The sequence below is a fragment of the Cibotium barometz genome, chromosome 36, assembly GCF_041138505.1.
Source record: "Cibotium barometz isolate CiBa-2024 chromosome 36, ASM4113850v1, whole genome shotgun sequence".
In the NCBI taxonomy this organism is placed as follows: domain Eukaryota; kingdom Viridiplantae; phylum Streptophyta; class Polypodiopsida; order Cyatheales; family Cibotiaceae; genus Cibotium; species Cibotium barometz.
In genome coordinates, this window is record NC_141081.1 from 1,622,612 (window position 1) to 1,648,136 (window position 25,525).

At 47.9% G+C, this 25,525-nt stretch overlaps 1 protein-coding gene across 1 annotated transcript in view; it reads left to right on the top strand.

The window, feature by feature from the left end:
* Window positions 1-25,525, top strand: part of LOC147617390 (enoyl-CoA delta isomerase 1, peroxisomal-like) — a 71,147-nt gene that overhangs the window by 23,599 nt on the left and 22,023 nt on the right. The window contains exons 4-6 of the mRNA XM_086775647.1: window positions 13,011-13,073; window positions 13,235-13,308; window positions 14,293-14,383. Coding sequence (XP_086631773.1) covers window positions 13,011-13,073; window positions 13,235-13,308; window positions 14,293-14,383 — 228 coding nt within the window. The remainder of the gene's footprint in view (window positions 1-13,010; window positions 13,074-13,234; window positions 13,309-14,292; window positions 14,384-25,525) is intronic.

Genomic DNA, 25,525 nt, shown 5'->3' on the forward strand with positions numbered 1-25,525 from the left:
CTAATATGCAAAGAGCTATCACACAAGCCTCAACTACACATTATTTCAAGCACAAGCTTCATCAAGAGCTCTCTATAACTCACAAATCAAAACATCATTAAGAAATCTAGATTAGCAAGAGTGTAGACCAAAACCTCATATCATTGAAAATGTAAAGAATAGAAAGTACATGATTGAAACAAGAATGGAGATGGAGAGCCTTGGGAGAGCACTTGAGAAGGAGCTATGGAGCAAGCTCTCTCTATGAGCCTCTCAACCAAATGACCAAAGAGTGTGCTCCCTCTCTCAAATGGGCCACCTTTTATACAAAAATTCTAGAACTCCCAAAAGTTCCCATGTGGGATTATTGTCAAGCCCCCTTCCACATTCATCTACAACTTAGAACTCTTTTCAAGAGCCCTAAGTGTCTTTTTTGTTGCATCCTTGTATTGATCTTCATTTGCATGCAACACTGCAACAACCCAGCCTGTCTAAAGCGTTCAGCTTTATTTGCCTGACAAATTTGACACTTGAGAACATAATCTTCTACATACCCTTTCATCTTTGGCTAATAAAAAGTGTTTCACTAATGATAACGTCCTGTGTACCCCAGGGTGTCCAGCAGAAGGGGCGTCGTGACACTCCTTAAGAATCTTAGACCGAATGTCCGGGATTTGTGGTACACAAATTTTATCATTACGGAATAGTAAACCATTCCGAATCATCCCACTGGCCTCATGCAGCCTGAATGGTAGACTGCTCAGTCATCGAGTCTTGGTCAACAAATGAGCTCCCGTCCTGGATCTTCTACCAAAATGGACCAAAATAACTATCAGTCCTGCAAAGCCCTCTCAATGACTGAAATAAGTCAGTAGAAATCTCGGTGAACGACAAAGTATTCACCTCTCGAATTGGATTAAGCGCATCTGCAATACTATTCATGGACCCTTTCGATAATGGATCTCAAAATCAAAATCTTGTATTAACTCCGCCCAACGAGCTTTCCTTCCTCTCAAATCATCCGCATCACACACATTCTTGATTGACTGATGATCAGTCAATACCACAAATTTAGAGCCATATAAATAATGTCTCCAAACCTTGAGAGCATGAATCACAGCATAAAGCTTCTTCTCAAGGGTTGGCCAACGAGATTGAGTGTCGTCTAGCTTTTTACTTTCAAAAGCAAACATAAGGCCGACTATGATCGGGTAATGCTAAGATAGGTGCTTCCTTGACTTTATCTTTCAAAAGTCTGAAGGCCATATCCAAGTCGTTATTCCAAGTGATAGGTTGATTTGACTTACGTCCACGACCTTTCAATAAGTCGGTCATCGGTAGTGTGAGCTGAGAGTACTCCTGTACAGATTTCCGAAGAAAAACTACAAAACCGAGAAAGAACGAAGTTTTTTCACTGTTCGCGGTATAGGCCAGTCCAGAACCTTCTGAACTCGGTCATAGTCAATGCTCAGTCCATCTCGAGTGATCTTGTGTCCCAAGTAAATGATGTCGATCATAAAGAACTCACATTTACTTAACTTAGCATGTAGTCGATTCTGTCTTAAAATAGATAAGACAATTGTGAGGTGTCTGACATGATCCTCAAGAGTACGACTATATATCAAAATATTATCCAAGAACACCACCACAAATTTTTCCAAATGTTCACAAAAAAGATCGTTCATCATTTTGCTGGAAAGTGGCTGGAGCATTGGCTAATCCAAAAGGTAATACGAGAAACTCGTAATGGCCATACCTAGTCCGAAAGGCGGTTCTTTCGACATGCCTTTCATGAATACGTATCTGGTGATAACCAGTACGTAAATCTATCTTCGTGAAATATTTCGCTCCTGCTAACCGGTCAATCAGGTCATCTGATCTAGGGAGAGGATAACGGTTCTTAATGGTCAGCTTGTTCAATCTCTTGTAATCTATACACTCTCTCCAGGTATTGTTCTTCTTTCTCCTAAGGAACACAGGTGTACCCCAAGGTGATTTACTTGGACGGATCTGGCCCATCCTTAAATAATCTTCGAGTTGTTTAGCCAACTCATCTTCCTCAGCTTGGCTCATCCTGTAAGGTGGAATACTGATGGGATGAGCACCAGGGATCAAGTCAATACGATGATCTACTGCCCGTTCAGGTTGTAAACCCGATGGCAGTTCCTTAGGAAATACGTCTTGAAACGAATCAAGTATCTTCTGTAATTCTTTGCTTTCAAATATACTTAATTCATTTACATCCAAGGAAGGGATGAGAAAAGAAGAAAGTGGAATCAATACATAATGGAAAGCGGTATACAAAGAAGAATCCATTATATTTCCAAAATCAACTGTATTTACAAGAGGTCCCTGAGAGGGATGAATGCAATCACCTAAAATACTATACTTGGTGTCCCTATGCCGAAAAGAAAAAATATGACTAGACCAATCTATCTGGACTTGAAGAGTCTTAAACCACTCAATCCCTAATAACAAGTCCACATTTTCTAGATGCATTACATAGCATTCGAGAGCGTCTTTGTAGTCCTGAATCTGGATTAGAAGCATCCTCACCTTTCGATACCAAACGTGCCTTCCCGCAGGTAGGCGTACCTCATAGGTATGATTGCTGGGTGTCGTATCAAGACTCAATTTTTGCACAAGTTTGTAGTTAACAAAATTGTGTAAGCTGCCAGGGTCTAAAAGAATGTGAATCTTATGGCCATTCACTTCTCCATAAACTCGGAGAAGATCATGCAAGCCAAATACTTTAGAATTGAACAGACAATCAGAACAAGTACTAGGGCAAGACAGTACAGTAATTGATGTACCTGTCAAAGACAACTGGTTAGCTGCCTTTGGCTTGGGTCCTGCGTTTGTCTTTGCAACCTTTTGCTTCGGGCACTCGTTACGCATGTGTCCTTTTTCTTTGCAGATAAAACAATTTAAAGCCCTAAGGAGTCGTTTCTTCTTCACTGGTGTCGAACTTGAATTCTTCGAAGGTTGGTCCAAAGACTTTTCTTCTGTCGTGTTAGCCATAGGTGCGGAGAACTTTCTTTTATGCTTGTTCCCCTGCTCGGTAACGGGTTTCGACTTGAAAGAGACCATTGTATCATCATAGATACGAGCTGAATGAATGGCCTCGTCCAATGTTTTACATTTGTTATTTTTAACCTGTAAACGGTATGAGTCTGGTAAACCAGCTACGAAAAACCCCAACAGAGTGGTGGGATCCATCTTTGTAGCTTTCATCTGCAAGTTCCGAAACTTCTGGAGGTAGACCTCATAAGTGAGGTGCTGTGAGGTCATGGTCAAAGCTGAAAACCGGGCAACAACATCATAATCATCCTCTTTCTTGAGGAATTCTTTCTTGAAGACGTCTTCGAATTGTGCCCAAGTCATTGGCTTAGGGTTGAGTTGCTTCCACCAAAGCAAAGCTTTGCCGGACAGGAATCCTGCTGCTCGCTGGATCTTTTTTCCATCATCATATGGATGAAACTGAAAGTGAACTTGCCACTTATGTAGCCACGTGTCCACGATCTCCTTGCCCCCGAATGGTTCCGGAGTAATATTGGGGCCTAAAGCAGAGGCCAAGGTATCCATACCCGATAAAGTAGAGAGGGTAGTGGTCAATAGAGCGATGGAGTTCTGCAAAGCTTGCATCTGGGCTGCAATTTTGAAATATACAAGTGAATAGGAGTGACTGCTCAATCTCAGGTCGAAAGAAGTCTGTAATCTGCCTATGTAGGTGTGTCTCCCTCTCTGATCCCGTTCCTCTCAAGAGACCCTCTCTATGTCTACGAAACTCCAGCAAGTATAATCCGAGGCATCTCTGATCCTGGTATCTCATGACTCTAGAAAGTGGTCCGAAACCCTCTCTAAACAGGCAGTGAAAACGGCCTCGTATCTCATAATATACTGGACAGTGACATGTGTAATGTAACTCTGTCTCTGGCTCCATTTGGCATAGCCGACAGATCCTTGCCTCATGGGTGTTACCACTCACAGACAGTCACGGATTACCTTCCGGCACCTAGTGCGACGGAAGAAGAGGGCTTATCTTGCTCAGTTAGAGAGGAATTTGTATCAGTTATTTATGAGTCGGGACTCAGGCGAGGCATGGAGACTATTTCATGAGCATTCACCATCACCAGCCATTACCTGCACAGAGATTTGGGGTGAGTATGCAGCATCCCTGTACACAGCAGCAGGACAGCCGCCCTTGCCAGACCCATCGGAGCCATGCCCAGAGACATGTGCTTTCTTTACTGCTGAGATGGTAAAGAAAGCTATTGACAGGATGAGGACTGGGAGAGCATATGATCATGATGGTTTGGTAGCAGAGCACTTTATTCATGCCAGAGATATGCTTGCAGTGCTTATTGCTATGATGTTTAACCGAGCCATGTGTGAGGGTTTTCTTGAGACTTGGAATATGTCCACGATTGTGCCTATCTTCAAGTCAGGGGATCCCATGCTTCCTGGGAATTATCATACCATCATGATTGGTCACACATTGACTAGATTATATGCATCTATTCTTGAGCAGGAGTTGAGTAGATGGGCAGAGAGAGAGGGCATACATGCATCAGGGCAGGCAGGGTTCAGGAGAAGAGAGAGAGAGTGTCAAGGACTATGAGATTAAGGACTCGAGGCACTGGTTGTAGGCTATCAAGTAAGAGAGAAACTTGGTATAGGGTCCAGGTGTGCTAAGATAACTTGAGGGGAGGTGTAGACACTAGTCGCAGGCTATCAAGTAAGGAGGAAAACTTGGTATAGGGTCTAGGTGTTCTAGGAGTATTCACTTGAGGGGAGGTGTTGAAATATACAAGTGAATAGGGTGTGTGCGGGAACAAGCCCTTGGTTGGAGGCTGTAAAAGAGAATGTGTAAATGTGAAAAAACCTGTGAAAAGGTGAGAAGAATCTACTGGGAGAGAATAAAGGGTAGCATGAGAAGATTTAGGAAGTGTGGAGATATTCTGGGAGAGGTGGAGAGAATCTAGCAAAAGAGGTGGAGATACTGGGAGAGGTGGAGTGAATCAAGGAGAAATCAGTGGGATTAGATGCTTTGATGTAAACATTATAAATTGAGGCATAGACCTAATGAGAATTTGCTAGTTTTTTATTATTCATGCCTACATTAAGCTATTTGTTAATTACTCACTAATCACGTCTTAATTATCGTCTAATCACTTTGTTAATGATGTTGATTCTAGTATTTGATCGACCATAGCTCATCACATTGTGCTCTGAAGGAGCCACATTGGAGTTCAGCGATGAGGGTTGTTCGTTATCTAGCGGGTACCTACATGTTTGGACTTCACTTCAGTCATGGGTTCACCTTGCATGGTTACACAAACTCCGACTAGGCCAGTGATATCGATTCTTGCCATACTCACTTGGATCTAGCCCTTTCTCTTGGTCTAGCAAGAAGCAGGACACACCGTTGCAAGTTCTTCCACTGGGCTGAGTACGGGGCCCTCTATGATGCCACCACTGAGGCTATGTATCTCTGTCAGCTTCTTGAGGAGATGTGCGTCTTCATGGACACCACTTCTACCATCTTCGTCGACAGTTAGAGTGTGATTGCTCTCGTCGGCAGTACTTTTTTTTTCTAATCGTACCAAGCATGTTGGTGTTCATTGAGCTTGGTACCATCAGGCTCCAATACATTCCTACGGCAGACAACCATGCCGATATTCTTATAAAGTCCGTCAACCGGCTCATCCTTCAGTGTCTTCACGAGCGGATCGGCATCGGTCCTACACCACCACCCTCAGCATCTTGAGAAAGAAAGAAAGAAAGAAAGATATATTAAGCGTCTACTAAAGACCCAATGGGCCTATGAGACCAAAGTGATACAATAATGTCCATGGCATATCACATCATGGAATGGAAAATAAAACAGAAAGAAAACATAAACATAGCTATCTCACTGGGGTGATACAAAACTGTCCATGGAAACTCATCATGGAATACTAAGAACATAGAAACATGAGAGCAACATCAGCTGCGACGAGTAGATGGTATACCACTCTCCAAAATATCACGCATGGGGCTAATGAGTATGGCCGAGAGGTCTCCCTCAGCTATGTCACGTGGAAAGGTAGCTCGATGGCGGTGGAGCATGTCTTGGATCTGGAGCTGATGAGGTGATCGTGGCCTAAGGGGGGTTGAGGGCGTTGGGCACGCTGGAGTGCAGAGGCTCGGTCCGAGGTAACTCCGATCGAGCGAGGTAGGTCCAGAGCAGTTCGTGGAGGGTCCACAAGATCCACTATGTCGGTGTCCTCAACCGCTTGGGTCCGGAAGAAACTAGTGATGGTTGGCAGGCAAGGGAGAGGGGGACCATCCTCACCATTTGGATTATTTATCATTGTTGTAAAGGGCGCATGAGTAAGTGAAAACCCTTGAGGGCACTGCTCATGTGAAAACCCATTGCACAACATTTACCATCTTGCATACCCTTTGCATTACATTCTGTTTTGTGGGCACGTGTATGAATGAAAACTCAAATAGGCATTCATGCATGTGAAAACCCTTGCTTTGTGGCAATGATCTAGTACAGCCCAAACTCATAAGACTCTACAAAAGACGAAGAGCACATGATCTACACCCGCAACAACCAACCCCACCCAAAACCAAATACTTCATCATGTTCCTCTTCACCCAATTCTTCATCTTCTCTCATGGTCCCCTTTCGGCATGAGAGGGTGTCTGTGACTACCAATCCAAAACGGCTGCCCAAGGTCATTATATTACCTTAAAAAAACACACTTTCTCTTGTCGTTTTCTATTGGCCGATTGCTTCTCCCAACACTATAAAAGCCGGCCACGAACCAACACGCATTGGATATGATCAATGTCACCAACTCAACGCCAACCAAGATCTCAACTCTAGCACTGCAGCAGCCACCATCATCTACACAACATCAATCATCTCAGCGTCAGCTCTACACACAGCAACAGCTGTGCAGACCATCAACCGGGTGCTCTATCTCCTGCGCATCCTACATCAGTAGTAGCGCGGGTAACCTCGTCATCATCAACCTGCAGCCGCGTATCCAACTGCAGCGTTTCATCATATGTAATCAACTAATACACAATCTGCACCCCGCTGAATATCCACGTCAACAAACACTCATCACCAATCTACGTCATCATCATCCTCACCAGTTTCTACGTTTTACAATCTCTACACACTCAGAGTGCCACCACCGTCCTCGACATGAGCCTTCGTCTCACTAACTGAGCCTCTTGCTTCAACTTCGTCTTTGCTTCCTCTCCGATCTTCTACTCAGAGTCACCTCACATCAAAGGGCCTCTTGTACTAGATTACTTCATCATAATACATACACTCATTCATCCATTTCATGCTGTGTTGATTTGATGTGATCTCTCACACATCTGGTCCTTTCATCCTTTTGCCCTCACAACGCTCTTCAGGGGTGAGGCGAGTCACTGATGCTCCCCCACTTGCCTTGTCCTTATCATCCTTAGTCTTGGATTGGCTACCCTTGTCTTTGTCTTTCTGTTGCCCCTGTTGTTGAGTCCCAAACTTGGAACTCTCCTGAGTCTTGAGGGTTGTAGCAAGCCAAAATGCATCATGGGGCCAATGTGCTTGAATGTATGTGTGCAAAGATGGTTTCAAACCATCGACAAATCGCTCAACCTGCTTTGACCATCAGACGGTCCTTGGGAGCATAAGCAAAAACTTCCAGAAACAAGCGAGATAGTCGGTTATCGATTTGCCATGTTTTTGCATAACACACGCCCATTGTTTCTTCAATTTACGCTGGTAACTATGGGAATAAATTTCTTTAAGTCCGCCTTGCGGGCAATCATTCCAGCAAGTCACGAAGTGGTGCTGAAGGTGGTCTTCCTACCACAAGAGAGCGGCATTGTACGCACCAAATGGAGCTGAAAAATATCTGAACCACTTGCTGCTGCCAACGTGATAGCCATCTCGCGGGTCAATTCGATTACGACTTCTCCGTCCATCTTCCGTTGAACTTGGGAGGCTTCAAAAGTTCATTGATTGAGCTCGTTCCTCATGAGTCATGGAGGAAGAACTCGGCAACCAGTAGTCCCCCGATGTCGAGTCGATGAAGACAAGTGGGAACTGTCCAAAGAATCCGATGGAGAGGGACTCAACAAAGGAGACCGTCGGTGATGCGAATGGAATCTCTCTTACCGACTACGTGCAAGTGTAGAATGATGACTATCGAACTGGGAGCAGAGCTCATCTAGTATATCCTTGCCTGCATCCAAAGGAGTGGAAAATCCTCCTCTAGAAAGTTTTGCTACATCGTTCTCGGAATTGTCCAACACTTGCTCCGAAGCACGGGCCCTTGTATATTCCAGATCCGGAATACTAGGTGTTTAAGGTGCCCTACCTGTCGAGATGGGCAGATATAGCGTCCATTTTAGCCGCTTGCACATCCATGGATGCCTTCATGCTGAGAAGCAAATTAGGGAGTTGTGAATCCATGACTAGTAATCAAGGACCGGGTGAGGGATTTCAGCCTTGCGCAATGACGTAAGGGTTTGGTGGCGGGGGAAAGCACAATATACCTCAAATAACCCAGGTGCAATGAAGAGAACCCAAATATGCACTTTTCCCAAATGGTGCCAGAAAAGAAAACAGATTTGTGGGTTCCCTAGGCTTTGATACCAAGTGTAGAACTTGCGCCTATGTGCTAGTGTGGCAGAATCACGCATACAACACAAACATGAGTCCTAAACTACTGCTTTGTATTATGTACAAGAAAGAAGTAATACAACTGAAATTCAAGTACAAATTCAAGTACAAGATCTGGCTGAGAATGAAGACATCAACTCACAGCCCTGTGACTTACATATATGTGCTAGAGGGTTTTCCAGACATAGAAAGAAGAGTGTGAAAGAATCACACATAGAACACACACAGGAGTCCTAAACTACTGCTTTGTATTATGTACAAGAAAGAAGTAATACAATTGAAATTCAAGTACAAGATGTGGCTAAGAATGAAGACATCAACTCACAGCCCTGTGACCTACTGTTCACTCCTGGCTAGCATTTCACCCACAGAGAAACACTGTGTGAAGAACCACACTGAGGAAAGCATATGAATATGACGATTTGGCTACCTACATATATATATGCACCACGCTCCTAGTTGGCCAACAATACTAGTGTTGGCTACCTGTACCCGATTGCCACATCATCGCTGCCATGCCATCATCGGTACATGGCAATGCCACATGTCCTCTGCGCTATCCGACTTTGCCTGTTGGCTGCTATTTGATGTCCGACTGTGCCCTACATACTCGTAGGTGTGTCACAACCTTCTTGTTGCAGCTCTCTGGCTGGCTTGCATGCTGCATTTTGTGGCTGTTGTAGGCTGCCTATGTGCTGTGCATTTTGCTTTAGAGATGGCCTTCTTGATGAGCTGCGTTTTAGGGTTACAGGCTGGTTGGACAGCCTTCTATGCTCTCCTTCAGATGATGAAGTCATGGTTGTTCTCTATTCAAGGGTCAATTGCTTCCTCATGCTTGGGCTGACCCTTGAGCTCATAGGTTGATCTGTATTCAAGGGTCAATTGCCTCTTCATGCTTGGGCTGACCCTTGAGCTCATAGGTTGCAAGATGCTTTATGCCCTTGGCTGGCTGCTCTTATATAGGCACCAAGAGCTACGGTTGCTCTCAAAAGATGTGCCCTTAAAGTCTCTTTACATAGGTGTCCTCTATCAGCCCAATAATTGGTCCACCTTTGCCCCTTTTTGGTCCCCACCAAGGGTGCCCATGGGTGGCCCATGCCCACCCAAAGACTAAGGCTTTTGACCATATAAACGGCTAACTTCCAACATCTAAGAGGGTTACATTGAATTGTGCCACAGGCACAACGGACACTGTCCCTAAACCTAGATGGTGCCTGGCAACTTGTCCCTTGGACTAGGGCTCACGACATGCTCTTGGCCCATCAGAAAAGGTGATTGACTGTCCTAGAAGCTGGAGAATGTCCATGTGGCACCCGAGGACAATGGTGCATGTTACGTACCTAGTATTAATCCTTAGGATTAGTGGTCTAATCCAACAGGGTTAGGGGAGCCCTAGGATTAGAGGAAGCAGGCTAATACAGTGTCACGTGCATCTCGCACTTGGATGCCATGTGGACATATATATACAAGTAGGTGTAGGACCTGGAGTGGAAATTGGTCCCTTGTGAGCCCTAGTCTGGGACGAGTCACCACTCAGCGTCCAAGGTTAGGTGTACAAGTCCCATACATGGTATTGGTCAGGTGTGCAAGTCCCGCACATGGAACAATGCTAGTCCGTACTGTGAGTCACCCAATGATGATAGGTGTTTGGGTATTCAGCTTGTAGCCAGATGCCAAGCATATGAGGAATAGCATGTAGTTGCATGTAGTTTGCATGGAGTGTAGGGTGGAACCCTACACATTGGGCCATGCGGGGCAGCCCATGGGCCATGGCTTTGGGCCATGAAGCCCTAGTGTATGAGTGGCCAGCCCTAGGAGGGCATGGGCAGCTTGTCAGCCAAGCTTGGCCAACATGGCAGCCAGCCCGAGGGCTGTAGCCCAGTCAGCCAGTCCCAAGGGCTGCACAGCCAGTCGGCCAGCCCATAAGGGGGAGTCCAGCCAGTCAGCCAGGCCAAGCAAGGCCATTGGCAGCCCGGACAGCAAGATGGCCAGGCCAAGCAAGGCCATGGGCAGCCTGGACAGCAGCCAGAGCAAGGCGGCCAAGAGCAAGACCATGGTGCCTATTTAATGGACAGAAAACAGGTCATGGGCCTTACTTCAGCAGGCCGACTCCCTCTAGAGACCACCGACCAGTATAAAAGCATGGGCTAAATAATCATTCAGGCATCTCATAATTCACGAAGTGCTGAAGTGTTCCAAGGGCCAGGATAGACAAAGGGAGCATAATGCAAAGGTGAACTTGAAGGTCAAGAACGAGATCATCTTCAGGCTGAAGATTTACAGCCAAGGGAAGATCTACAGATTTGAGTCTTTTTGTCATCATTCAATAAAGCAAATACGCCATCCTTGGTGGACTTGCAAAGGGCATTTAGGACCCAATCGGGTGTACTGTGTCTATATTGTCTCTCTTCCCTCTCTCTCTCGCCAGGCGGCCTATGGGACATCGGCTATGGAGGATCCAGATTCACAGATACACATAGCAGTTTGGAACTGCAATGGAGCACTTTGGACACATCCTGGGAGGATGGAGGAGGTCATGGAGGGACGGGACATCATGAGGCCGAACTCGACCTATGAGACAAATCAATGTACAACTGTCGATGTCTTCTGGATGTCCAAAAAAAGAGAGGACAAAATGAACATGAAATAAACTATGAAAGTACTGAGCTAGTGGGGGGGTGTAATGTCCTGAGTCAGGGTAGGCACTGGGATAGATCTCTAGAAGAAATCAGAGAGCTGGAGCTGTCGCCCACCTCTCCCTGTGGTATGAGTCCGTAGTAGTGTCTCTAACAAGAACTGGCCAAATCTGTGCTGGTCTGCAGACTCCATGATCTGGCGGAGTGAGGGATGTCCACTGAAGATGGTGGTGTATCTCTCTCTAATGACACTATATGCTCTGCATCTGCATACATAATGTTCCTCACTCTCAACCTCCTCCTGGCATAGTCTGCATAGCCTCTCTGCTCTGGGGATCCGTGCTGCCCTACCTGCCTCAATCTCAAGCTGGTGTGACGACACTCTGAGCTGGCCAATCACCACTCGGGCACTGTGAGGCATGTACACATCCATGTATCCAGGTCTTTGTATGAATCCATCCGCTGAGATACGCATAAACTGATCTCCGTAGTATAGCATCTTCGGCGGTAGAGGCTGACTGGGTGTAATCCAAGTCTCTTGAGTGTATCGCTGCCATAAATCCTGCCGAAGGACTCTATTCCTCTCACTGTGAGAGAGCTAGATGTGTGGTGCATGTATCTCATACGGGAAAGGTGGCAGGTGATCTATGTCAAGACCATGCTGAGTGAGCCACTGTATCATCTGTGAATACCATGATCTCGCATCTCCACTCTTTGCGAGTTGCCTGGACGCCTCAAAAGCTCTATGTGAGAGTCGATCTGATGGCATATCTCTGATCCTCTGTATGAAGCAGATTGTCTGGAAGAGGGCCTCTACTAGCATAGGAGGTGCAGCAAACTCCATCCGAACAATGTCATGTGGGACGGAGGGTTTGCTGCGGATCATCCGTGAGCGCATGAGAATCTGAGGCCTCTCTATCTGAGACCATGTGGAGGTGGCGAGCCCAGGTGCCCATACTGCTGCGCAGCAGTACCAATGTTACATGCATAACCTTTTAATTGATATTCAGAGAACACTTTTAATTGATATGTAGAGAACACCAAAACTGAAATTATGCAAGTGGGATGGCTGACCAAGATGATGTATATAATGCAGATCTCAGGGGCTGATTTGCTTGCATTGAAGTTGTCCTTTGCTGGACATTAGCTATGTGCTGCATTTTTGCTTCAACAGGCTGAATTACTAGTGTTAATGCTTCCATGCTGTTTAGGACTGCTTCTAGACCTCTTATACCTTGCATTTAGGGCTTAAGGCGGCCTCAGGCAGGGGTACATTGGCGACTCGTCCCTATGCAAGGGCTCACAAGATTCGTGGTGTCCAGCTTTAGGGCCTTGCACTTGAGTTGGTGTAGTATGTCCATGGCATCCAAGTGCATGATGCATGTCACATTGTACTTTTGTTTTTTAAAACCTATGCAATGGTTTGAAAGGGATTCCATTATCTTGCCACAGGTATACATTTCTATGAATATTTAGGATAGCAATGGAGGTGTTGAAGTGTAGGGTTAGGCTAGTTAAAACTGTATCTACTCACTATAAAGTATTGGTAATGATTTAAGGCAGTTCCAATGCAAAAATCAGCCTTTTCTTTTACATTGGGGAAACAGCCTTTTCTTGACTACGTTTAAGTAAAGTATTGGTAATGATTTAAGGCAGTTCCAATGCATTAAAATGATGTAAATATGTATTGGTAAAGAAATCTGCAAATTTTGCAGGGAAAATTCTTTTCCAATGGGCTTGATCTTGACTACCTTAAGCACAATCCAGACAAACATACTGTAAGTAACTAGTTTGTGTTTTGATTCACCGATTTATTGGCATTCAAAGCGGAATTGAGAGAATGGTGATCTTCTGTGCTTCTAATTAGTTGCAAATGTGTTGCTATTCTACCAGTATGGGTCTCACATTCATAAATGACCTACAATATTTTCTTCTGCAGCTTTTAATTGTTCTCTTCCACAAACTGCTCCAAAGGATCCTCTGCTTTCCCATCCCAACAGTTGCTGCAGTGTGGTAGTTTCTCTATTACCTCTTATAGAAGGTGGTATTGAGAGTTTTTAGAGGGTAGTGTAGCTGTTATATGTGAATATGCCACACAGGCCTGGTTCAAGACTTTGTCGATTTTGCATTTGTTATGTCTGTCACAGAAAGGACCAACTTTGTCGATTTTTGCCTTTGTTATGTCATGTTATGGAAAGGATCATACATGGATTTTTATAGAGAAAGTTTTTAAGATTGTGATATGATACATAAATGTTCTAGCTTAAAAACCTTAAAACTTAAAAGTCTACAGATTTTAAAATTCTTCTTGGAGCTTTACAGCAAATTGAACCCTTTTGCACAATCAAGGTGCTCTCTTACTGATCCGCAAGCTGCTCAAAGATCCAACAGCAAATCACTAGCAATGGGCATCGACAGACCTTTGCTCTCATGTTCAACCTTGTTGGTTCTGTGTGCACTATCTTATATGCCCATGCATCCTACAACATCGGACATCTACCAATGCACTTCTACTGAAGATCTTATAGCCTCTTTTGCCCGTTTTTGAGTAGTAGCTAAGCTCCTGCTTGTAGGTGTGGGATCAAGCTATGTGATATGTTGACCTTTTTCCTCCTGGCTGTACAAATAGGATTGTAAATTCTGGCTTCTTTTTTCGATTGTTTCAAAGAAATGCTGTTGAGATTGGGAATAAGTTTAAGTATGAGCTAACTGTAAAAGAGACTGGCAAAGAGTTCTTTGCATTAAGATCAGAAAGTTGTCTTTTCTTGTCCATTGAGGCGTTTGATGCTTTTTGAACCATGTAAAAAAATTCTTTAAAAAAAAGATCATACTTATTCACAAATGCCAGATTTAAATTTAGCATCACGTGTAAGTTCTCATGTAAATGGTAATTATAGCATCCAAGAGGTCCCTCATCACATTCTTACACATGGTTGTGGAGGTGAAACAAATTTTGTCTTCAAACACCTAGTTTTTGATGTATTTTTTCTTGTGCAGTGGGCATGCAACTGCTGGAGGCTGCATGATAGCACTTGCCCATGACTATCGTTACATGCGAAGTGATAGAGGCTTCATTTTCTTGAATGAGGTGCTGGTTTATTTATTCCCCATTTGACTTGTTTTCAAGTTCGGTGTGTCTTTTTTTCTGGACTCTCTTGCAAGATCTTGATGGGCTTTACTTAGTGAGTTTTTCAGTGGTAGAGTGGTAAGGGGCATGTTTTTTTGGGGAACGTATAATCAATGGAAGGGGGAATATTGTAGGTTGTTCTGGTGAAACTTATTGTGAATAGTAATGACAGTAAATTGTATAGCACAAACCCAAGGAGAACTGTATCACAAAAAGAACAGAACAAACATCAAAAGCAAAGTTGCATACAAGGGCAGTAGAAGGCAGAGGCTAACAACATTCGTGACAACTTGCCAAAGATTGACTGGTATACTATCAGCGAAGGGAGTATGACCTTTCCACTTCTCTAAGCTTCAAAGTCTCTTCCTAGCCCAATTTGAGCGCTTAGAATCTGGCATATATTCTTGCCATAGTAATTGAAGAAAGGAATGCTTTCAAGCATTCTCCAGACATCTACTTATCCCCAATCCCATGGTAAATTTCTCAAAGGACATCTTCCATACAGCCAGTGTCTCCACCATCAACCACCAGCCAAATGAAGAGGGTCTCTTCTCTCATTGACTGAAATTCCCAGTGGCTATAAACTTGACTTGTAATGGGCCCAGAATGTGTGTTTATAATGTCCGAGGCATAGATAAGAGGGTTAAGGTTGGTGAAAACAGCACTTGAGTTCTGTTATTTAAAGACTTAAAATGACTCTTAAAAATGTCAAGTTTAAGGCCTTGCAATGTGCCAATGAAGTCTTACAACAACAGGGTGTGTTTAAATCTCAAAGCATAGATAAGATGGTTATGTCTAGTAAAAAGGTTCAATGAGGGCAAGGCTGAATCAACACGTCTACTTCTAAAAATTTGAGTCTGGACAAAGCTCAGGGAAAGCAGCTTTAAAGAAACTGAAGAGGCTTCTTAAGATAAACCCAAGAAAACTGAAGTATCTGGGATCTGGGTCTATCATCTGGGAATTTATTAAGGGCCAAAGATGGAGGCCTTTTTTTTTAATGCATGTGTCTGGACCACTTCGCAAAGAGAGTACAAAGAACAAAAGCACGTGTATGGTGTGCCCTTCCTGGATACTTCAAAGATAAAGAAAGTAGAGCTTTACCATGAGGAAAGAACATGTGTGCTGCATATCAATTGCTGTGGGAGCTTACTTCCGCATCCCATGATTTCTGAAGTTGTTTTTTTTTTCCAAGAAAAGATCCTTTCATTAGTTATATAAAAACGCCCGTAGGGCTACAAAAGATCCTCTCCTGCTCATAAGAAAACAGAGCAGAGATCCAAGCAAGGCAGCTAGGGAGACTCCCCCTAGGTGCAAAAAAGTACAAATATCAGTACAAAGAACTGAGGGGCTATATCATACAATAGGAGGGGCAAACAGGTGGCCTGTAGTCCCAGTGGGGAGAACCCGCGTGTAGGGTATAGAAGGGGTCGCTGCGCCAAGTGGTGTAAAAGGCCTAGCGCCGCAAGATCGCCTCATCCGAGTCGCCCCGGATGCGGTCATACTGTCCTCGCAGGGTGTGGATCAACTCCTGCCAAATCCCCCGAACAGTCTCTGCTGGTGGCTCCAGTCTCCCCTCAAAGGCCCTGAAACACCGGGCTCTCCAGGTGAACCAGATGGTGAGGCTACTGAGGAGCTCCCATTGTAGATCCCTCTCCTGTGTCCAGCTGGCGGACGAGAAATCCAGTGAAGGAACCAAGCGAGGCTGGCCCCTAATGAATCTGATGGCCTGGCTGTCCTGCTCCGTCTCATAGCCCATAGCAGGCCCTGACGAAGTCGACCAAGCAACGGCACCCCACGTATACATACCCTCTGGAGAGAGGGGGGACCAGAATGCGCAGCATCTGTAGCCAAATGTGCTGCGCCTGAGGACAGTCCCATAGGCAATGTCTCTGTGTCTCCCAAGGGTGGCCGCATCGGACGCAGGCCGCCGGAAGCCCGCTGTAGACAAGCCAGGTGCCAACTGCAGAGCCCCTGTGGGCGACTAGCCACTAGAAAGTCGAGATCCTGCGTACCTGTCGACTAGCCCAGAGCCTGGTCCAAAAATCCTCCAGGAACTCCTGTGAGAGTCCCTGTAGCCGCCAATGCTCCGATGCAGCTGGAGAGACCATCCTCCTCGCCATCAAAATATGTCACCCCAACCCAACAGTATACTGGAAAAAGGTGATCTCTGTGGCCTTGAGGGATGCATAAGGATCATGCCACTCGTACTCGCCAGGGTCCCACTGGAGCCTGGCCAAGGGGCGTGGTGTATATGCCCATATGCGCCAATCAGAGTCCACATCTGCAGGGTCTGGGTCAATATGCCACTTCCGCGAAGCGGCGGCCACTACCCGTATCCTCTGAAAAATGCACTCTGCAACCAAAGGCGACTCCACCTCCACTCTCTGAAGTCTACTCTCATCGTGGATCTCATATTAGAGGCATCTACCATCCTCAGTGCAAGCTCTGACAGCAATCAGGATCTCCAACTGTGTAAAGGCTCCCATCCACCGTGGGGCCACTGGCTCGAGAGGCGTGAACCACTCCTCCGTGAGTGCCTCCTGAAAGTCATCCCTCATAATCAGCCCCCCTCTGAAGTGACTCAGCCTCTCCACCTGGATCTCCTCTGGGAGACTGCAGAAGGCCTGCCAGTCTCCAAAACTACGTGCTGGGCCTGCCGCCGCCAATGGTCCCCAGGCTAGACGAGGCTGAGAACCCAACATATGACCTTGCTTTGTGCGAACCGCTGGGCTTCAGATGAGCGGCTATCTAGCCCGCTCCTCATCACAAGAAGGAGGTCTCTGAGAGAGTCCCGGTCTGGGCAACTCCCAAGCTCGCAGGATGCTCAAGGCAAATCTGTCCTCCCATCCTCTACTGAGGCCTGTCCTCCTCATCTCTATGAAGATCCATCGTATCTCTGGTGCCCAAGTGCCCCCTGCTGGGGGAGCCCGAGCCTGCAGCCGCTGCAAAAGAAGCTCTTTCTAAGGCTCAGCGCCTGGAAGCAGCCCCTGAACAATAAGCTTCCCCAATAAGGCTCTACTCTGATCAACTGGATCTATAATGCCCAAGCCCCCCCTGGGCCAGCGGAAGTGTAATAATTGCCCAAGCGACCTTAGCCCAGGCTCGCTGACCATCCTGCCCAGACCAAAGAAAGTTCCTGATCAGCCTCTGTACCTGGCTGATGCAAGAGCTCGAGAAGATCCAGCAAGACGTGATGTACCACATGGTCGCTAAAAGCACCTGATTTCAGAGTCACATGGGGACGGGGACGGGGACGGGGACGGGGAAGTGCCGTCCCGGGGACGGGGTCGGGAATGGCAAAAAAAAAACCTCTTTTTTAAAAGCAATTTAGGAGTTGTATGCATGACATACATATAGAGACACACTTTGAACAAAATTTTACACCGAATAGACAAAAAAACAAGAGTCATTTTGAGCAAAATGCGCTAATAAAACATCGATGGCACACTGATTATGTGATTGATAGTCTGATAGATACAAAGAGATAAGTACATGCCTCATGGGCAGTGAGGGTTACAAAAAAGAGTGGGTACAAAATAGGGATACTAGATAGATCACAATAGATCATGGCCATTGGCAGTGGGCACAAAAAAGGTGAGATGGCTCAAGGCTCAAGAGTCAAGCCTCAAGCTCCTGAAGTGCTAGCCTGACGGGAGGCTTGGAAGTCGAAGTCGTCGATGCCATTTGAAGCCTCCTCCTCCCCCTCAGGCTGTAGCTCCTCCTCTACCTCCTCAAGATGCTCCTGAGCTGCAGGATCCTGCTGTGCCATCTCCCATTCGGTGAAGGGATCCGCCTTCCCTGTTGCTGTCGCACATAGCATGCGCAAGTTAGCGCTCACAAAAACCAAATCACTTGCCCTTTGCACTTCAAGGCGGTTCCTCTTCTTAGAGGCAATGTGACTGTAAACGCTCCAAAGTTGCTCCAAGCAACTAGAGCTCACAGCCTGGCTAAGGATGCGAATAGCCAAGCGCTGCAACTCCGGCCCATCTGATCTATAATCCTCCCACCAAAGAGGAGACCCAATCTTGAGGCGGTCAAGCTGTGCATCTAAACATCCAAAAGATCCCTGCCGCGTCCTGTACTGAGATAGCTGGTCTGTGATCTTCCGCCTGATGGTAGGGTCGAGCTCTAAGCGCTCCAAAATGATCCGCCATCCCCTGCTTACTTCCTTGTCGGCCTCTTGCTTTCTGCCCTGGAACTCTGGATCAACCACAAAGGCAGCCGCATGAAGAGGGGAGTAGTAGGAGTTCCACCTGGACTCACATAATGAGTGGATCTCCTCAAACTCGGCCCTGTCTGCTGGCACAAGCTGCTGGAGTGACTCGATCATGTGATCCATGGCCTCATAGACCTTGCCGATACATGGTTCACGGCCGTCAATGACTTGTAGAAGGTGAACAATAGGCTTGACCAAGGCATCAAGTGTCTTCACCTTCTCCCACCAAGCGGCATCATCGGCGCGATCTCGGCACGTTCTCCCTGTTGCCGATTTTGACTGCGGCATTGCAGAAAATTCATCACTAAGGAAAAGCCCTCTTAGGGCTCCGCCACATGTAGACAAGCGGCCTAGCATGAGGAAGTTGTATGCAAACCTTGTCTCAGAATACTTGAGGAGGGAAAGAGTGCTCCTTTTAGAGAACTCATGTTGCAGCCTTTGGTGGTTGAGGACAAAGGATACAAGCTGGTTAGCCTCCTCAATGGTGGGTGCAATCCATGGCAAGGCACCTATGTCTTTGAGGAGGTTGTTGAGACAATGGGCCATGCAAAAAGAAACTGTGATGGATGGATACATTGACTCAATAATGCTCCCGGCTGCCCTATTTGACGCCTCTCCATCCGCCACCATGCCGACCACAAGCTCCGGCCCAATGACCTCGATCGTGGACGCCCATTCCGCGGCAAGCACATCCACGGCCTTCCCAGTGCCACTCGCATCATGTGACTCGATGAAGTACACTTTGCCCCTTGAGTAGGCCACCACTCCATGGATGGAGCGCTTGCGCGTGTCACTCCATCCGTCTACAATGAGAGAGACTCCGTTAGTCTCCCATGTTGCCTTTGTATCCGCCGCCGCCTGCTCAACGGCCAACTTCTCCCTATCAAGCAAAGTGGTGCGAATCTTTTCCGATGAAGGTGGCACATAAGAGGGGCCATATTCCCCGATCTTTGTGGCCATCTCACGGAAGTAAGGAGACCTATTTCAAGTAAGGAAAACCATGTAGCATGTTAGCTTTTTTTGGCAATATGACAAATGCTTTGAAGCATGAGACATTAAAGAAAAAAAAGAGTGAAGAGAATTGAGTCTCGACTCTCACCGTGCCGCTTGAAACGCAATGTGGTCGTGGTAGAAGAACCTAGCCACTGACCTATCCACCTCATCCTTCAATTTTGGGTTCCAATTCTCGTTAAGAGTGGATTGACGGCGGATGGGAATGGAGGCACCCGATGTGGATGGAGTGGACTTGAATGGTTGAGAGCTTGACGCAAGATTTGGGTTCCTCTCCACCTCCATTCGCGTCGGTTGCTCTCGTGCTCTCACCACATCATGAGGATCAACGGCAACATGTCGCCCTCTCTTTGCCGCCTCGGCCACCGCATAAACCTTGAGCTTCTCAAGAATCTCCGCTCGCTTCTCAGGAGTAACACGCGCGCAAAATTGCACTTGATGACCGGCCTCGTGCAAAAAGTGAGCTCGCACTTTGTTGGCGCCGCCACTTCTCTTGTAGGAACAAAGCTTGCAATTCCATGCCCTTGAACCACCGCCCACTCCACGACTAGCGTAGTGGACCTCATCCCACCATGACCATGTGTGCACCGCCGGCCTCCTTCGTGAAGAGCCCGCAACGGAAGATGTGGCGGCGGCGCCTTCACCTTGAGATGCCATGAATGATGAATAGTGTGAGAGAGAGGGAAGAAGGGTGAGAGAGAGAGAGAGAGAGAGAGAGAGAGAGAGAGATGGCTTGGAAGTTGGAACTTGGCACAACTTGGCACAACTTGGAGAGAGATGGATTTGGAAGCTTGAGCAATGAGGCTTGAGAAACGAGTGTGGGTGCAATAGAGAGTGTGCCTTTTTTTATAGCTGGAATTCCGCCCGTTTCCGCCCGTTTCTGCCCGTTTCTAGCCGTTTTCTGCTCGTTTCTGGCCGTTGGAGACGTCCCCTCACCGCGTCCCCTGCCCGTCCCGCGTTTCGGGAACGCATCCCCGGGATGCCTTCAGGTGTCTCCGTGTTGCACGGCGTCCCCTGCACGTCCCACGCGTCCCCGGTCGTCCCCGTCTCCGCGTCCCCGCGTCCCGCGTCCCTACGGCCCGTCCCCGCGTCCCCGTGTGACTCTGCCTGATTTGCCACCACCACCCTCCCAGCCAAGGATAGCCGAGCTGTACTCCAATACAAAAGCTTCTTCCGAATGCTAAGAAGCGGGGCAATCTGCTGCTCAGGTGACAAATCTAGTCCAATCTGGCATCCCAAATACCGCACTACTGTGCCAGGAGGAATCCATCTAAAACCCGGGTCTGGGCTCCATGCCGGAGTGGGAGCGCTACTGATCCAAAAGGCCACTGTCTTGCGCCAATTGATCAATGCTCCCGAAGCTGCACTAAAAACCTGAAGTGACTACTCTGCCCTCTGAAGATTGGCCTCCTGGCCATGCAAAAATAAACCTGTGTCATCAGCAAACTCAGCATCGAGCAGGTCCTCCCCCCGGATTGGGAGCTGGAGTCCTCTCAAACCAACCTCCTCTGCCGTCAGATACATGCTCATAGCCTCAGCAAAGAAGAGAAAAAGAAACGGGGCGAGAGGACACCCCTGACGGACTGATCTGGTCAACTCAAAACTCGGCGCCGTCCTCCTGCCATCAGCACCTGGCTACGAGCTGTGGAATATAGAGCCGCCACTCCTCGAATCCAAACTGGCTCAAAGCCCAAGCGAAGCATAGTGCCCTCTAAGAAACTCCAATCGACTCGATCGTATGCCTTCTCAAAATCGAGAAGCATCACGACCAGGTCCTCACCGAGAAATCTAGCTCGGGCCGTCGCCTCCCAGAAGGTGAAAATGTTGTCAAGGATACTACGCTCCTTGACGAATCTTGTCTGGGTAGCATGAATCAATTCCCCCAGGAAGGGCTGGATCCTCAAACTCAAGGCCTTTGCTAAGACCTTGTAGACATTATTGAGGATCGTAATAGGTCTCCAATGCCGAATATCATTTGATACTTCCTCCCCCTTGGGGATAAGAAAGATCAAGCCCTCTGAAAAGCTCTGTGGCATCGCCCCAGTGTCCAAAACATATTGAAAGCCCCTGTGGAGGCCTGGCCCCAAAAGGTCCCAATAGCGCATAAAAAAGGCAGGCGTCAATCCGTCCTCCCCAGGGCAACTATGGCGCGGAAAGACCCTCAAGGCCTCAGCAAGCTCAACCTCTAAAAGAGGCTTACCCAGAACTGTACGCATACGATCTGTGACCCTCCTCTGCACATGGGCCCACATAGTTTGTCTGCAAGCATCCCGAGCCTCAGTGGCTGGCTCCGCTGAAAGCAAGTCTCTATAGAAATCAGTGGCAATGGCTCTGATCTCCCCGAGCTCAGTGGCTACCGATCCGTCCTGCCTCCTGAGCTGGCGGACTCCTGCTCGAGCATGGCGAGGTCCAGTGATCTCAAAAAACTCCCTAGTCACTCTATCACCAAGCTGTGTCCACTGAGAGGCCTGGCGACGATAGTAGAACTCATGTCTCTGCTCCTCTGCCTCTCTAACCTCCTGGCGTGCGTGGCTCAGCTGGGACGCCACCCACTCACATGCAGGCTGCTGCCCCTGAAGGCGCTGGAGCAATGTCCTTAGCGAGACTAGGATCTGTAAGTACCCTCTATGGGATCCTCAACTGCAAGCTGGTCTCCTGTGTCCTCTCCTCAAGTGTCAAAATAACTGGCGCATGGTTTGAAAAAGAGGTGCCAGCGAGAATGCCAACGGAGCCCCCTCGCTCCCCTAACCTGTCGCCCACATAGAAGCGGTCAATCCGTGATAGATTAGTCCCTCCCTGCCGGCGATCCGACCGAGAGAAACTAAGACTGTCCTGAGAGCGGGAGAAAGCCTCAAGCTGCCATGCATTAGTGATCCTCAGTGTCATGCAAAAACGCTCCCAAGCTGCAAGCTCCGTGCCGTGCACTGTAACATGACTGCCTCCGACCCTATCGGCCGGGTCCTCAAGCATGTTGAAGTCTCCCCCGACACACCAATGTGCGGCCTCTGGCAATGCATCCGTAACCTGGGTCCAGAACTGTGCTCTGGCACTAGCATGGTTGGGCGCATAGACATTGAGCACGCCAAAGAGCTCATCATGCATCCTCAGAATGACATACTATGCTCTACCAGGCAGCAATCCACAATGGCCTGCCGCCATACATCCGCAATGACCATACATACTCCTCCCTGCCCACCCAAGGGGCCAAACCCTGCAGACCAAAAGGAATGCCATCTACCAGGCATCACCAAACCGTATCTCCGGATCCTGCTCTCACCCAAATGGTGCTCCTGTATCATCAAAATATCAATACTGCCTCCAACTAGGCATCTCTGAAGCTCCTGTCTCAAGCAACCACGATAACGTATATAGTGTGTGCCGCCAAGGCCTTGTACATTCCATGAGATGATCCTCATGGATGGCCTGCTGAGGTGGAGGCTGTCTCAGCCGTACGGCGGGCCTTCGCAAGCGGCTTGGATGGAGAATAGTCCCCATCCGAGCGGCTACGAATCTGCCTACCCGGTGTGCTGCAAGAATCTCGGACCAGGCGCCAGTGGGCTGTCCCATGGAGACTGCCTCCCGCTCAGACAAAGCGACCTCGTGTATGCATACATATCCAGGGTCGCGTGCTAAGTCTGCCACTATGCGAACCACCAAATGTCGAATCCCGGAGGCATCCACACTCCCGAGATCAAAGAAAAAATGAGCCAACTCCCATTGTCGGCCTATCACGTCTGTCACCTCCAGATCGCTCACATGGTGAGAAAACTCAACTGCTTGAGTCTTCAATGTGCTAAGAGCGAGATCCATATTCCACTCCCTGTCGCTAGGGCCACAGAGAGGGAATGAGAAGGCCACCGCTGAATCAAGTGCCTCCTCCCCTCGGGCCGGAGGTATCACTACATGAACTCTGATGGGTGCTGGCTCGTGGGGGCCCTCTGCTCCAAAAAGCCGTGTGAAGGAATAATCAAAAGCCTTCGAGCGCTGTCTAGTGTCGAGACGACTCAGCTGACTGCGGATAGAGGATATCCGTGAAGCCCGAATCGGCATGGTAAGTCTCCTCTGTGGTGCCCGAGCAAGGTCGGTGCTCAGTGTCCGCCGCGGACTGCAGGTGAGCGCCAAGGAACTGTGAGGGCCTCCCGGGGAGCTGAGGCGAGCGGGGGGGGGGGGGGGGGGGGGGAGAAGGGGCCGCTGCCAAAACCGGAGCGGGGAGGGGAGGAGGCGAAGGTGGAAGCGAGGCGGGAGGGGGAGATGGGGGAGGGGGGGGTGGGGACGAAGGAGGGGGTGCTGGCATCTCTTGATCCTCAGTCGGCGTTGGGGTCTCCTCCTGTAGGGGAGCAAAGCTGTTCCCCACATCTGCAAGAAGGCGGGCCTGGAGAAGATCCCGGATCTCCCCTCTGCTGGGGCGAGTGTCGACTATACGGCAGATAGTGGAATGTGACTGGAGGCGTTTCACCTCTGCGGCGAGGCTCGCTTCCTCTTCTGGCGAAAGAGAAAGCCTGATGGGGGTATCCTCAGGGGCGGGCGAGGGGGCTGCGGGAGAGTCCCTCTGAGGTGGGGCGGGAGGAGCCTCCATCAGAGTTTGAAGCTATGTCGAAGGCGGAGCGAATGCGGAGAGTCCTGCAAGAACTGAGCTGGGGGGGGGGTGGGGGGGGGGGGCTCGGAAGTAGCGTGAAAAAAGGGGGGGGGGGTGGGGGGGAAGAGAGGGCGACGGCTGGCTGAGGGGGGGCGGGGCGCTGAAGAAGGGAGGGGGGTGCGAAGGAGAGGAGCAGGGGGGCGGCAGGCGCTGCAGCACTGGGGCGCGCAGGCAAACCAGGCGGGGGATAGAGAACATACGCGAGGGCAGGCGGGGGGGGGGGAGGGGGGAGCAGACGCGTGGGCGGGAAGGGGGGAAGGGCGTGCAGGCAGCAGGGCGAGCAGGAGGGGGGAGCGTGAGCTTCAGCGAGCCGTTATTGTCCTGAACCATAGAGCCTGATTTCCACATGTACATAGGGGTCCATGGGCAAAAGGAGAAAGTGACTATAAATAGGGCTTGGGGTACATTGGTAGGATCTTTTGACACTTTTACTAATTTTGGTCATCTTGTACCTTTGGGCTCCATCAATGGAGATTTGGCCTTCCATGGTCAAGTTTATGGCTAACTTGAAAGCCATCCTCTTGGTGAGAGGTTAAACACACTTAGGCTATTTGTGCATCTTCTCTTGCTACATGCACTTATAGATTTTCTCTCTCTTGTATATTCATGTGATGAGCCATTTGATAACTAATCTCATGATTAATGGATACTAGATTCTTACTTTGACGTGTTTGATTCAATATTTTACTCTAGATCCATTTCATTTGGTATCAGAGCCTTGATTTTGATCCATTATCAAGGTTTTGGACATGAGATTAGTCATTTTCTTGATAATTTTTTGAATTTTCTTTTGATTTCTTGGAGTTTTGGCTTAATCTTGCTTAATTTCTACTTAATCTTTTGAGATTAGTGGAGGGAAGGCATCATTTAATGTGATTTCATGTGATTTCATGGAGATTTAGCTCAATTGGACCTAATTTGGGCACCCTGGATCAATTATTTGGAGTGGGGTACAAAAATTGAGAAAAAATTGAATTAATCACTTATTAATCTCTCTATTAATCACGTTTATCTTTTATGCTTCTACTCCAAGCTTTCCATAGCCATTACTTCTCATCTTTCTCCCGTTTTGCTCCCATTTGCTAGGGCTTTTGTTGATCTTGAGGAGAGGAACACAGAGTACCAATTTACATGCATTTTTCTAAAAAATTTTGAAAATTTGTTTCTCTTTTCTTTCCCTTTGCTCCAAACCCTAATCTCTTTCACATAGCTCAGCATTGTCCATCTCCACTCACTCTAA